Source organism: Bos javanicus, chromosome 20, assembly GCF_032452875.1.
Source record: "Bos javanicus breed banteng chromosome 20, ARS-OSU_banteng_1.0, whole genome shotgun sequence".
Taxonomy (NCBI): Eukaryota; Metazoa; Chordata; class Mammalia; order Artiodactyla; family Bovidae; genus Bos; species Bos javanicus.
Window position 1 is genome coordinate 24,102,758 of NC_083887.1, and position 15,875 is coordinate 24,118,632.

Genomic DNA, 15,875 nt, shown 5'->3' on the forward strand with positions numbered 1-15,875 from the left:
GCCCTCTTGAGAGTTCTGAAGAGGGACTGATCTGTCAGAAGTGTCCTGAGTTGGAATAAGAGAACACAGCGTTTATACCCTCACGACAGATCTGTGGGCTACCCCAGGAAGCAGGTGTGGCCTTGGGTACAGCAGCTGTCTTCATCAGGGTCTCTCCTGCAGGGAGATGGCAATATAAGTGTAACAGTCATTGTGTAATAAGTTTACTGACTTCTTTTTTTCCTACAGCATCTTTTTATGGTGAAAGCTACGTGGGGCTCAATATCATAGAAGTTTCCTCTGAGCTATCTCTTCAATTAAAATTTCAAACCAGCAAACCACAGGGATTACTTTTTCTTGCAGCTGGGGAAAATGACTACTGTATAATAGAAATTCTATCAGGAAACTTACAGGTAAGATTTTTATTAATCTTTAAAAATGTACAATAATTCAATTACTGGAGGGAAGAACAGTGAGAGAAAGAGAACAAAACACTTGATTATTGTTATTTCACTAGAATAAAATCAGATGCCACATGTAAGGGTTGAGATCTTCCCCAATTTTACAAGCATGTCGTAAATATTCCAACTCAAAATATTTTAATTTCAGTATGTAGTCCGTAAGTGTGGGAAGGGCTTTCCATGTCTAGGTTTCTCTTTCTTTATCTTTGTGAATGGCCATGTTTTCTGAATAAAACACTATGAGATGAGATTGCTTAATTATGATTGTTTGTCTTTCAGGTGAGAGTGAATTTGGGGACAGGTGAACTAGTGCGTCTTTCTGAGCAAAGACTTCGTGTGGATGACTTGGCTTGGCATTTAGTGGAACTGTACTGTGTTAAGGATCATGTCTCTCTGGTTATTGACAAACATTATGAGATGACTGGCCGGATCACTGGTGGGATGCACAATTTGCACTTTGAGCATGGAATCTACATAGCGGGCCACGGTGGACTTGAAGTCTCATATCTCGATGGACAGCTCCCCAATTTCCGTGGCTGTATGGAGGATGTGGTGTTTAACCAGAGGGAGATCCTTTCCTCTCTTAGATCTTACCCTGGTTTTAAGAAAGTTTATGAGGTGTCACTAGGATGCAGTGATGAATTTTTTGCAGGGGAGGATGAAGCCATCAATTTCTTTAGCTCCAGATCCTATGTCACCTTCCCAGAGTGGAAGGTCCAACGGGATGGGCTGTTGGAATTTGCTTTGCAGACTGGAACTCAACAAGCCTTGCTTTTATTTCAGTCAGGTAGGGAAGGAGATTTTGTCGCTTTGGAAATAGTTGAAGGTTTTTTGAAGGCTCATGTAGGAAGGGATAGGAGTGATACTCAGCTGTCTTCTTTTAGCTTGGTTAGTGACAACCAGTGGCACGATATTCAACTCAGATTCACTGAAAGATACCTGGGCCTGATGGTGGATGAACAAAGAGTAAGGACAAACCTGCCTTTGCAGAGCAAACTGTTTGTATCTGCAGGCCCCCTCTTCGTGGGAGGTCTTGATAGACACAAGGGAGAAGAAGTTAAGAGGTTAGGACTTGCCTCTGTGCCTGGGAAATCTGCTGGAGGAATCTCTTTTAAAGGGTGCTTGAGAGGCTTGGAAGCCAACTCAGAAAAGAGAGCATTAAAGGATGCCTTTGTTTCCAAAGATATATCTGCTGGGTGTAAAATGAAGGGCAGTGATAATGAAAACCCTTCTGCAACAACCACGGAGAAACTGCTGCTGGCAGAAGTTCCCCTTTCCACTGCTGACTCTGAGGCGGGCAAGCCTAGTCTTCAAGATGTGCGTAGCTATTTCTTGGTCCTGAATAACTTGGAGGTCCAAGAAGGTGGGCAAGCCTTACTGGAACAAAGGCATATGAAGGTGGATATGGAGCTGAAGGATTTGGGTATCCATCAGTCTCAGATACTCTTTAAAATAAAGGAGATGCCTGTTTATGGGTTCCTTCGATTAGACGTTTCCCCCGAGCAAGGACCGGAGAAGGTTTTCACTCTGTTGGATTTGGAGCAGGGGAACGTTTGGTATGTCCATGACGGTTCAGAAGAACCTAGGGATTATTTCACATTTTCAGTCTCTTTCAACAGCAAGAGGGAAGTGCCACTGTATCTGCAAGGACATGTTTCTTATGTGTTTAACATTGTTGTCATTCCAGTAAATGATCCCCCAAACCTTAAGCTCCCTGAAGGAAACTTGCTTCTCGTGTTTGAGAATTCTAAGAAACGACTGACTCCAAATATCATACATGTTTCAGACCCAGACACAGATTCCTTGAGTCTTAGTGTCTCAGTGCTTGGCCACTTCAATTCAGATGCTGGGTTTTTAGAAAACATCAATGATCCCGGGAGAGCCATTAATGGTTTCTCATATGGGGATTTAAGAGATGGCAACATTTTCTGTGTGCACAGGGGCCATCCAAACTCCCGGATCCTTCTGAGAGCAAATGATGGAGAGCTGGTTAGCAGTACGGTGGTGTTGCGGGTCATGGCTATTCCTTGGGACTTGGCAGTGGCCAATCGGACCGGTGTGGCCGTACAGCAGGGTGGTTCGGTTCTGATTACTCAGAGCAACTTGTCGGTGGAGGTTAATGGTGAACGCCCTGAGGTGGACACCCGTTATGTTATCACTTATCCGCCTCGCTTTGGCCAAATTCAGCAGCAAGGGCCAGGTGGCCAGTGGAAACAAATCAGTACCTTTTCTCAGCGTTCTGTTGATCGGAGTCAGATCCGGTACTGTACTACATTCAAAGATTTGCAACTAGAAAATGTTATGGATCACTTTAAATTTAAAGTTGACATAGAAGGAAAAAGCAGCGAAGAGCTGGTGTTTCCTATTACGATACAGTGGCTAAAGTTTACCCTTCTGAAAAATGTTGCCCTTGAGATCAGTAAAATAAAGAGGCACGTATTGAATTCTGATCACTTACAGGCCGTGACAGAGGGAGTGGAAGTACCTGAGCGGGAACTGCATTTTAAGTTACTGACCCCACCTAAGAAAGGAAAATTGCTACTTGGCACAGAAGTTCTACAGACAAACTCAGTCTTCAGCCAACAAAATATTACAGATGGTAAGATAAGTTATGAACCACAGGAGAGGCCCAGGGAACATTCACAAGATAGTTTCAGGTTCTTGATGGTTGCAAAACACACAGAATCAAAAGGTTATACTTTCAGAATCAACTTTAAAGCAGAGAGGAGGCACATTATTGTAACAAACAGAGGATTGCTTGTAAAAGAAGGAGAAGGGAAATTAATCACAAAGTCAGAATTATTTGCTCAAACCTTGGACAATCGGACTCTCCAATATACAGTCACCAAGAGTCCGCAACACGGGAAGCTGAAACTGATTCGCTCTTCAGATTCTCCTGGAAATCAGGACGACATTACTGCCTTCATGGATCAAGACATCCTGGGTGAGCAGCTGATATATGAGCACGATGACTCTGAGACCCAGAGTGATGAATTCTTCCTTGTGGCCTCCACCGCAGGACCAGTCCAAGAGGGAGCGTTCAGGGATCTTGACATGGAGCATCTGTCTATGGAAATCAAAGTCACCGTTTCTGTGGAGTTAAAGAATGACGAGAAACCAGTACGCATGGTGGATAAGGTCTTTCAGGTTGTGCGGAACGGCCAGCGCTTGTTGACCCTCTCAGATATCTGCTACCATGACCCTGACTCAGATTTTGACGATGGGCAGTTGCTCTACATCCGGCGGGGCATCCCAAACGGGGACTTGGTGCAAGCCAGTGACCCAACTCAGAAACTCTACCAGTTCAGGCAAGAGGACCTGCGGGAAGGACGCGTGCTCTTCAGGCACCAGGGTGCAGACTCAGCCCGCTTTGTGTTGTTCGTGACGGATGGTGTCCACTACACATCATCCCTCCTTGAGGTCAGCGTGTCAGACCCCTACATCCGTGTAGTCAACAACACGGGGCTGCTCGTACAGAGAGGCAAAGACAGCAGCCTGACGACAGCCAACCTCAGTGTCACCACAAACCAAGATGTCAGAACAGACCACGAGGTCGAATTCCGTATTGTGCAGCTCCCAAAGCACGGCAGGGTGCTGGTCAGCAGCTCAGCGCCTGGCTCTTTTTCCATGCATGACTTGAAGCAAGGGCGTGTGATTTACAGGCATGATGGTAGTGGCAGCTTCGATATGTTCAACCTAACGGTGCGAGTTAAAGATACACATTTATATGTGGGAGTCTACGTGCAGGTGGACTCAGAAAGCCACCAACATCACACGCGAATTCTGCACAGCAAGACTCTTGTGGTTGAAGAAGGAAAACCGGTAAAACTGAGCAGAGGAAGGCTTCAGGTAGGTGGTGGTCCTAGCTCCTAGCATTCTCCCCCTCTGGAACCACAGGGACAAATGATCTCTTTGTTTGCTTCTGAGAGCTATTTTTATGACGATTTCTCTCCTGGTATTTGGAATGACTTTTTAAAAATGCAGATGCCATTGAGAAGAAAAGCCAGACGGTTCCATGATTTTGATACTGCTAATTGTTCTATTGGAAATGGAATATAACGAATCCTAAAATCCCTTCATTTTAAAGCTGTGTGCACATGATCACATGAGTATGCATATATGTTTATAATGTAGAATAACCTGAGGAGGAGGGAATGTATATATTATAGTCAATGAAGAGGTCATTACTTTTTTCATTTTTCGTGGCAACACTGCCAATATTTGATTTGATCTGAGTTACATTTGTAATGTGGTGAAGCAGGGCATAAAAGTGTAATTTAACTGACATAAAAAGGATTCCTAAAACAGATGAGGATACTATATTACACAGTTTATTTCTTTAGCTCTGAATGTGGCCTTATGTAGTTTCTTGAAATTGATGGATAAGTTGGCCCAGACCCAGGGAATGCCAGGGGTGAGACTTCACACCAGAAGCTGCCTGGTTTCCTGAGACTCCGACTTGAGAGCCTCTAGCAGCACAGCCCTGCTGATCAGTTAGGGGAGAATGAGTAATCTGTGCAGGGTATGTAAATTGATTTATGACAATTGGCCACAAAGGCAAGCTACTCTGAATCTACCCTCAGGACTGCAAATGAGTTTTCCTGCTTGCTAAATACAGCCAATAACATCAAGTAGAAATGAATTTGGACTTTTCTGGTGGGTGAGTGGTAAAGAATCTGCCTGAAGTATAGGAGACCTGGGTTCGATCCCTGGGTCGGGAAGATCCCCTGAAGGAGGGCATGGCAACCCACTCCAATATTTTTGCCTGGAGAATACCGTGGACAGAGGAGCCTGATGGTTACAGTCCATGGGGTTGCAAAGAGTCGGACACGACTGAGCGACTGAACAGTGGCAGCAGCAGAAATGAATTCAAATTAGAGCAATTTATTGAATAATGAGTTTTGACCAAGAGAATATGGAGCCCACCACCTTTTTTCTCAATTATTTTTCAGGATCTTAGAGAATTTAAGTTTCACCACAAGGGGGTGTACATAGTTCATGGACTATAAATCTGTCAGAAAGTTTTGAGATGAATTTTGCTGAATCAGTAAATTAAATGTATATTTAAAATGCTGAGCTAGTTTAAAAATAGACTTTCCTTTAAAGTCTTGCAATTTTAGTGCTTTAACTGCTACTTCTTCTACTACCTTGTCTAGATACCATTTTATTTCTTTCAGCTCTATTTTCTGAGTCCTAGGTTTCTTGCCACTGTGGACAATGTCTTGATAATACATTAGTAACTGTTCAAATGTTGCTTTGTCTTTGTGATCAGGACTGAAATTCGAAATATTAGCATGGTTACCAGAACAGACCCAGGCTTAAACTGTGTCTTAACCTGGATTATAACTTGAGCCATTTGTGAACATTAATAGAAAAAAATTTGGTTCATCAAGGGTCTTGACTCTTCCATAGATTAATGTTTTTCTTTTTGTGTTTCTGTGTTGTTAATGTGCACTCAAGGCTGTGCACGAACACCCTGTTCCTTCAGAGGCAGTGTTCATTGTTAGAACTCCGCCAGTGCATGGATACCTTCGAAGGTCTTTACCGGAGGAGGGTAGCGTGGGTACAGAGGAGAAGTTCCCTTTGATGTTTACGCAGCAGGATGTTGATGATGGTTACATCCATTATGTACAGACAATGCCTGACCAACAACAGGACCGTTTTATACTGGATGTTATGAGTGGCTTCCAAGCTGTGAGCAGACTTGAAATCCTGGTGGATATTGTCCCTAAACGTATTCCTCTGGCAGTACAAAATTTCACAGTCCAGGAAGGTGGCTCCAAGGCACTTCCAGAAGACTATTTCAGAATTCCAAGCAAGCATTTTGAGGGACTTGACTGTGAATTTGTTCTACTCAAACCACCGAAACATGGTTATGTTGAAAATTCTCATTTTCCAAGAGTAAAGCTGATGAAATTTACCAGGAAACAGGTAATAACTCTCAGTTAATATATTTGGATTTGGATATGTTGGATAAGAAAAAAATTGGCTATTTATCACTTGGATTCACAGACTTTGGGAAGTGATGGGGCCTTAGAAGATATCTGGTCCAACCTCCCAGCAGATGGGGAAGCCCTTCCATGATACCTCCATAGAGAGGTCATCTAGTCATTGCTTAAATATCCTCAGTGAGTTATTAGAGTGTTATTACTGTGATAGTTTGCTTCCTTACCATGAATAAAAGAATGATTTCCATATTTAAAAAAAAAATTTCAAAGTATCTTTCAGATCCCCATTATTTCCTTTATAAGCTCCTAGGAACACACTGTCTTCAGGATGGAAACCATGAGCAGTTATCTAGCATCTTTGGATATCTTTGTCCAGTTAGCTAAGAATGCATATTGCTGCTTCATTTTGCTTCTAAGGATTTCACCTCATCAAGTGACTTGAATCCATTTACTAAAAACTTACTCTGTTCAAGTTACTGTGTAAGGTTTCCATGATAAGTAGACATATTTTTTTGCCTTCAAGAATTGCTGTGGGGGAGTTAGGCACATGAACTTTAATATAAGCTGTACTCTTCTTGTCTTTCATGTAGCACTTTAACAATGATACTGTGGGTGTGCAGAATGGTCACATTTGACTCTAATTGAAGGCTTCTCAGAGGGAATAAAGTTTAAGCTAGACTTTTAGGATAGAGAGAAGGAGCTGGGAGATAATAGAGATGGAGAGAGAAAGCAAAGAAATGCGAGCAAAAGGGGACTATATGGCAATGACGTGAAGGCATTGAAGTGAATGGTGTTCTAGGGGCCAAGGAATAGTTCACAAGGCTCCCAGATGGACAGAGTGTGCTGGAGGGTGCTTAGGGGCCAACTTTGGAGAGCCCTGAGGCACACGTCAAGAGGGTTAGACTCAATCAGGTGGTATTCAGAGCCATGGGGAGAAGTGGAGAGTGCTGAGGGTGGAAAAGCTCGGTGCCTCTCAACTGGGGACCCAGGGGAGGTGATTCTTCACTGACTCCGTGCAACCATGTCTTAATCATAGCTTCCCTCCCAAAGGCTGGACAAACCACCTAAGATAACCACCTGCTCTCATGTGAATGGAATTTTAATTCTCTTCACCCCATGTACTCCGGGTGAGACTGAGCACTAAATTTTGGTTCTGTCTTAACCAGTTCCTTACCGTCCGTGCCTTGTATTATGAGAAGTGTATATTTAAGCGTGGTTGGTTGACGTATGCATCACGTGTGTGTTCCCTACAGCATCCATGTTGCTGCGTAGCCTTGGTCACAGTCAAGATTATATGTTCCTGATCTTCAGGTGACCCTGTTGACTTAAAAAATAGTCACAATCTAAAAGTTGAGAGTTGTGTTTTATTTGGTGGAAGTTTTTGGGACTTCAAGCCCAGGAGACAGCATCTCAAGTGACCCTGAGAGAACTGCTCCAAGGAGGTGGGGGTAGGAATCAGGTTATATAGACGTTTGCGACAAAGAGCAGGTAGTCTGAACATCAAAAGGTTATTGTTAATGAAGTAAAACCAGATTAACCAAGCTAAAGAATTTAGCACTTTTCTATTTATGGGATGATGAAAGAGCCTGGGCTCACTCGAATCATTCCTTTCACATACACCTCAGCTATCTGGAGCCAGTATCCTGCTTTCATATCCTGAGCTGCTCAGAGCTCACTGTGGGGAGTGGCTACAGCCTAATGGCTGCCAGGTTGTGGGTATTCTTCTCCTTCCTGAGTGCCCATAAGGCTCAGGAATTCACATTTGGAGAGCCAGAACATCACTGTGACATCCTTTGTTTACTGATGTGACAGGAAATCCTCCATTTCTCAAGACCTTTACATTTTCCCTTCTTTTACGCCTTCTGAGGTCTCCAGGGTTTGCGACATGGTCATTTTAACTTATGGTGACACCTAACAACTCGTGGCTATCACCTTCAGTGACAGAGAAGGAGTGGTCTTGGCCATTTCTGCCCTTCATTCATTCAGTGAATAATTTTTGAGTGTCCATTATGTGTCAGGTATGCTGGTTATAAGCATTGAGTGTAAAGCAGTGAATTAACCCAGCAACAAGCCCTGCCCTTGTGGATCTTTTTTCCTGGTGGGGAAAGAAAGAGGCAGAGAGAGAGAATAAATAAAATAAATAAGTGACTTTATATAAATAAAATAATTGAATGAAATTAGTGCTATGGAGAAAACTAGAACAGGAAAGAGAGATAGGAAGTGCTGGGAACATCAGTGGTGTTTGTGTGTCTGTGTGTGCTGATGCTCAGCTTCAAATACAGTGGTTGGGGGCCTGAGGCAGCCTTGAGCAGACACCTGGAGGACGTGATGGATAGTGAGCTTGGTGGATATGGAGGAAGAGCATTCAGGCAGAGGGAAGAGCAAGTGAACAGCTCTGTGAGGGGAGCAGGAGGAGCTCAGTGTGTGGAGCTTCACACAAGGGTGGGGGGCCGTAGGTGAGATTTAGGGAGGTCCAGTATGGGAGGGCTTTTGACTTTATCTTTGACCCCTAGTGAGGTTCAGAACAATGGGGGAGGGAGAATGTGAACCGTTGTTATTTTTCTGTGTGCTCAGTCATGTCCGACTCTTTGTGACCCCATGGACTGTAGCTCGCCAGGCTCCTCTGTCCACAGAACTTTCCAGGCAAGAATACTAGAGTGGGTTACCATTTCCTACTCCAGAGGATCTTCCCAACCCAGGGGTCAAAACAGGGGTCGCGTCTCTTACATCTCCTGCAATGGCAGGTGGATTATTTATCACTGAGCTACCTGGAAAGCCTGCTGTGAAGGGCGGAACTTAATATTACCTGAACATGACTGGTGACAGGGGACCAAATGCTTTTTGATCTTTTAACATTTTCTACGAGTTTATTAAGTACCTGAAAGTCAGCAGATGTTTTTCTAGCATTAGAACTAGGAATAGATACATTCCCACCAAACCCTCCTTGCCTTTAGATTAATACCTACTAACTGGCATTTTGGGCTTCCCAGCTGGCTCAGCTGGTAAAGAACCCACCTGCCAATGCAGGAAATGTAAGAGCTGCGAGTTTGATCTCTGGATTGGGAAGATCCCCTGGAGGAGAGCATGACAACCCACTGCAGTATTCTTGCCTGGAGAATCCCCATGGACAGAGGAACCTTCAGGCTACAGTCCAAGGGGTCGCAAAGAGGTGGACACGACTGAGGTGACAGCACGTGCACGTGCACACTGGCATTTTACGTGGTAATTTGAGAGAGTACCACTCCATTGAGGAAATGATGTATTTCTGCAGGAAGGATACAGAGAAGGTGATGTCTATTTAAATGCTATCTTCCTAAAGCATGTTAGGTTAGAATTTCTCCTGCCTTCTGATCAGTGCCATCTTCCACATTTTTTTTTTTAATAGCTTAAAACAGTATGTTCCAGGAATATGTGGTCAGGCCTACGGTCTGGAATTCTCTTCCCATGGAACTCCAAAGAAACTTTCATGCACCTGTGTTCAAGTGACTACAACTTTCCCTTGAGACGGTTCGTGAACTTTTCAACTCTTGTCAGAGACACCTCTGAGAGATCAAAAGTCTTTGCTCAAAGGAAGTGCGCCATAGAACTGGACAAAGTTGAACTGTTAAGAATGTTGGCTGTATTTTATCAAAACAAACACAACCCCAGAGACTTTTTGGAAGTTCAACTACTCCTGTTGGGCTTTGGAAGTTCTCTGCTGTTGTATTTTGGGGTCACAGGTTCACTGAAGCCAAGTTCCCGTCTAGCTTTAAAATTCTCCTGGTGTCTGGTTTTGATCCATACTTCCATCAGAGTCTTAAAGACATGAAAGGCATTCTGAGTAAATCTGTGGCTATCACAAATCCAAGAGGAATAACTGATTCATTGGACAACCGTTTCAGAATGAAAATTAGAAAGATGAAATCAACCAGGGATAAAAGTAAACATTTGCATTTTGGTTATTACAGTGAGAGAAATCTGGCTTGATAAAATAATTTATTTACAATGTATTTCATTATACTTTGTCCTCAGGAGCTTTTTAGTAGCTGTTAAGAGATGCACCAAAAAATGATTGTATTTTGCAGGAGGAGGAGGTAGCAGGTGTAACCTCACATACAAAGAGCAGTTAAGAGAATAATGCATACTTAGCTCAGAAAAGAGCAGTTTGGGGAAACTTAAAGAGTCTGAGCAGGCATGATGCACGCAATAGTTGCACTGGTCCACGTGTCCCCAAAGAGCAGAAATCCAACCAGTGGGTGCAAACTAAGAGCCCAAGCCCAATAATCTGAATTGTCCAACATTCTGAATTCTCTACAACTTCAAAAATTAGTCTGTCTAAATACACAAGCAGAGTCTGAATTTTAATGGGTGATCTGTTGGAAGAAAGGGAAGACTGTGTCACCTACAACACATTTTAGGGTTTGAAATAGCCTTTGAACTCAGGCCTTGTGAGAACCAGTCCAGCATTTTCTTTATTACCCCATGTTGCTCAATCACTCTGTTCATCCTTAAACTTACTTTTGGGATGCTGCAGTGCTTCATCAAAATTATGCCATGCATCAGAATTTGCGCTCTGATTGTCAGAATCACATTTTATGGGATGAACACATGCTTCTGTGTTTTAAAGAGATATAAAATATCAGGATTTCTCTTACAGCATTTTTGTCATAGTTTTAAATTACATATCCAGTAGTGTGGTGAATTTTTTTGTTGGTTACAGGTAGAAAATGAATTGATTTCCTATGTGCATGATGGTAGCGAAGCACTTCTTGACAGTTTCATCATCTTTGCAAATAGCTCAGAGCTTGGAAAACAGAGTTTGCCCCAAACTCTTTTTGTGACTGTTGAATCAGTAAATGATGAGGCTCCAGTAATAACAGCCAATAAAATCCTCCAGGTAAGTGCTCCATGCTTTTGGATTTATCATAATAATACAGGGCTACCTGCTTGATTTTCTTTTGTATTATTTCTGATGTTAATAAGATATATGACTATGTATGTATAGTTGACATATTCCAGCTGGTTTTAAATAAAGGTTAGTCATACCAGGACATTATGTTGATTTTGGCTTGTGCTGTTCTAAACCAGTCATCTAAAATGTTATTTTCTAAGTGACAAAGGATCTAGTCCACCAAGCTACAACTTGGTGCAACATACCCATAATATCTAGCTGGTAGTTGACACCAAGAGAAAAAGGATCTTTGGAGAGTGGTGTCCTGGCAGGTGACAGAGAGGGACAGGAAGAAAGCAAAGAGAACAACAAAGAAATAAGGAACAAGAAGCCTTTGACCTTGATTTATAAGATACTCCAGCACCAGCTGGATGATTATGCCAGCATACCCAGGAACCCACCAGGGGCTAATCGAAATAGAAAATTTTGCATTGTTAAAAATCGCTGGAGTTTTTGTTTTTATTTGCTCACAATAATTGGATCTGGAAATAGGCTTTTTTAGTGCTTTTTTTTTTTTTTTTAGTGCTTTTAATTCTATTACAGCTTGTTCGTTATGCAGCCTCTACATTTTAAGTGAAAAATTGATGATGGCGTTTTTAGACCTTTGGAACCCATTCCTTTATCTTCTAGTTGACTTCCCAGTCATTGCCCAGGTACCTGGGGATAATGTGTTCCAACCGGTCAACCGTGTGGGCCTCCCCCTCTGTTCTCAGCTTCCTTTCTCCCTCTCTCCAGACTTATTTTAGTACCTGTTGACCCACTCTCAGCAAAATGATTTGAGAAGTAGGCTGTAGGTTAGTGTAATGAACTGTAGGAGTCAATCGTTATTAAACACAGTTGTAAAAGTTTGCATTTATTACTGAGTAGAGTACTGTTCATCTTCCATGCTGGTGTCATTTTCACAGCCTACAAAGGAACTGCTGTGATTAATACCCTTGTTATAGATGGGAGTGCTGAGGCTCTGAGCAGTCTCAAGGGAAGGTGTGGACTTGAAGCCGAGCATGCCCAAGCCTGACTGTCTCACCACTGTGCTCTGCCACTTCCCCTCTTACCCATGACTGACTCAAGCTCTCCCAGTGTGTCTTTGTGATCAAGGGCTGTCTTATTAGTGAAGAAAAATCTCCAGAGCTTTTCTTCCCCTTGTTCCTACTAAAGTGGACTTACAGGAATAAGTCTGAAGCAGGCGTATTGACACCTCCGTGTGCTCAGGAGCCTCGGCAGAGGATCTGAGCACTTTGCTGAGTGATGCTGAACTGCGGGGTGAGAAAGATCCAGGGGAGGGACCGAGGCTCTAGAAAGAGAAGAGCTAGAGTTGCCTGGGAGAGAGGAGGACCAAGGAATTAGGTAGTGAACTCTCAGGCTTCCTTATGGAAAGGAACTGAAGCCCCGCTGTGGGCTTGGCATTCAGTTCTGAGGTACCATCAATTGTAAGAGGCACTATCAACTTAATAATAGCTTTAGTATATTTAAATGTACTTGTCAATTTAAGATGTTCAGAACATTAAATTGTGAGGAGAAAAAAGTGTACCCTAGACTTTGTCTTCTCTTAAAATTAGGAAAATATAGTCTGCTGGGAACCTTGCTTGCTCAAGTGGTTTGCCCAAACCTCTTGCCCCATCCCTGATTCCAGTGTTTTTCTCAAAAAAATAATAATAATAGCTGGGAGCAGGGGCCATTGCCTTTATTCCTGCCTGTCCCCCTTGATAGCCTGGATCCAGGCCAGGAAAGATGCAACTTCCCAGTTTTGAGTTGTGTAGTCATTTGACACTGGCTCTTTCTGAACTTATTTTTTATTTATCTAGTAAGAAACTCATTTCTGCCATGAAAGTTCTGGATTAAAGTTAGGAGACCAGAGTTGAAAGCTTGTAAACTGCCCAATTTAAGCAAAATTTCCCCGGGCCTCAGCTGAGCTTTCAAAGAATTGATGCTTTCAAAGTGTGGTGCTGGAGAAGACTCTTGAAAGTCCCTTGGACAGCAAGGAGATCAAACCAGTCAATCCTAAAGGAAATCAACCCTGAATATTCATTGGAAGGACTGATGCTGAAATTCCAATACTTTGGTCACCTGATGTGAAGAGCCGACGCATTGGAAAAGACCCTGATTCTGGGAAAGATAGAAGGCAAAAGGAGAAGGGGTCAGCAGAGAATGAGATGGTTAGATAGCATCACCAACTCAGTGGACATGAATTTAAGCAAACTCTGGGAAATAGAGAAGGACAGAGGAGCATGGTGTGCTATAGTCCATGGTGTTGCAGAGAGTTGGACACAACTTAGCGACTGAACCATCTCTGGGCTTCACCTTCCTCAATAGCAAAACCATAAGCATGTTTCAGGGTGGGGTGTGTGAGTGTTTATGCATGTATATGTTTTCCTTGATCATCTCACAGTCCCGCCCAGCTCTAACATCTTGTGGTTTTTATGACTGTAAACATTGTTTGACACTCTCCGGGTGAAGCTACACTTGGATGGATGAAGGGGCTATTGAGCTTCCATTTTCTGTTGGATGGAATCATTCCAGGCTAGACTGGGGGAACCTTTTCTCTGGGAAACATATGAATAGTTTTGGTTTTAAAGTCAGTGTGTCTAAAATCTGGAGGTGACTAGGTATGACTGTAAGACATATTAACTAGTCATGTACACATGTAGAAATCGTTCTGGTAGGATTTGCTTGATTATTTTAAAATGGAAGAAATTTCAAGAATTTTTTTCTGCAGTTGTAAATGGTGGTCATGGTGCTCTATCAATGAACATCTTTCCATATCAAGGTGTTTAGGCTTATTTGCCAAAAAATGATTTTTTTTGTTGTTGTTTAAATTGTGATGATTGTGAATTAGAGGCTTTCTAGATTTCACTGATTACCAGTCATCTGGTGCAGAACATATTAATAGTGCCAGGACTCCTTAAGCATGGGTGTATTGCCTGCTCTGGAAGCCTAGCTGGACCCTGGTCACCCAACCTTCTAGACATGTTCCTCTCATAGATGCTTCCCTGATGACCCAGCCGAAGGAGCAGTGTGCCGTCCTCTGTCCCTTGACCCTGCTGTATTCTCCTTTATAGTAAACAAATATTGTTTGTCTCCTCCCATAAACGTAAGCTCCATTGGGAAGGGAATTTGCTGTCCCTTTCCTGTGGTGGCCTCAGTGTCTGGCACAGTCCCTGACAAGTAATAAGGGCAATAAATTTTGACTATCTAAGTGCTCCATGGAGCTTCTGTTGATTGGAGAAGACCTTGACAGTATGTGATAAACAGAGTGATGAACTGCGGTATTTTTTCACAGAGCACTTAAGGGGACAGAGAGCCGTGGGGTCAGAGAATGATGAGCTTGCAGAGAGCATGGTGAGGGAAGGTCTTACCAAGGAAGGGACATTTGAGCAGAGCCCTCTGTGTCAGGGGTTCCCAAGCCCTCTACAGGTTTGTTGGTTAGCGGTTAGCACGGACTCATAGAACTCAGCATAGAGTCAAATCATGGCTAAGATTTATTTCACTGAGATATATGAAGCAAAATCTGCTCAGGGAAAAGGCACGTGGGGTGAAGTCCAGAGGAAAGGAGGTCAGGCTGTAAGAGTCCTCTCCCAGTGAAGTCACACAGGATGCACTCAGTTCTTCTAGCAGCAAATTGTGATGATGTGCAGGAAGTGCTGTCTGCCAGGGAAGATCATTAGATCCTGAGTACCCAAGATGTTTACTGGGGGCTGGAGCTCAATAAACGCAGGCACCCTCTACCTAGTATGTACCAAGTCCCAGATTCCCAGGAGGAAAGCAGGGGTCCAGCGCAAATTACATTGTTTGTGCTGTTTAGATACACACTCTTATTATTTTAGGAAAAGGTTTGTATCAGTACAGGAAACTGTTTAATAACGGAGTTCCCAGATGCCAGCCAAGTACCGATTTGCACACAGGACTTCCTAAGGAAAGGCAGTCTTAAGCCTACTTTTTCTGAATAAAAGCCAGGGTGAGTGGGCTCAGGTGGGGGAGAGAGAAACCATATGAATGTTAGGAGCACAAGCAAAGGATTCAGCTAGAGCAAAAGTTGTGAGTCTGTAGCAGGTCTGGAGTGTTTGAGAACATGAGAAGCTCAGAGTGACCAGAGCAGATGGAGGGAGGAGAGTGGTCAGCCATTAGGTTCCATGGTAAGAGCTGACTGCTGGGCATAAGGACCCCCTGTACTAGACCATTTAATTCCACTAGGCTTCAGAGGAGATGGGGAAGTGGGCCAGCATTTATTGAGCCCCTGCCAGGCTCCATTATAGACGTATCACATGTGACTTCTCATTCATTGTGCTCACAGTCCTTGATGTACAATGAGGATTGCAGTAGATCTGGGCGCAGAAAGGTTAAGTTACTTGACCAGGGTCATACAGTTAGTAAGAGAGTGAGTTTTAAGCCCAGATGGTCTGAGCAGAGTCCACTCTGCTATCCATGATGTGAATGATCTGGTACAGTGTTTTAAAACTCCAGGTTTCAGACTGTTCAGAGTCTGTGAAATTAATTGAATGGAACAGGACCAACATTTTAAAAACAAATTAAATAGAATCAAATACAACAGGTAGCATCAGA

At 43.1% G+C, this 15,875-nt stretch overlaps 1 protein-coding gene across 1 annotated transcript in view; it reads left to right on the top strand.

Moving 5' to 3' along the window:
* The window catches only part of LOC133233589 (chondroitin sulfate proteoglycan 4-like), a 72,860-nt gene that overhangs the window by 11,076 nt on the left and 45,909 nt on the right, over window positions 1–15,875 (top strand). Inside the window, exons 2-5 of the mRNA XM_061393538.1 lie at window positions 229–392; window positions 720–4,289; window positions 5,901–6,371; window positions 11,088–11,264. Of these exons, the coding sequence (XP_061249522.1) occupies window positions 229–392; window positions 720–4,289; window positions 5,901–6,371; window positions 11,088–11,264 (4,382 nt within the window). The remainder of the gene's footprint in view (window positions 1–228; window positions 393–719; window positions 4,290–5,900; window positions 6,372–11,087; window positions 11,265–15,875) is intronic.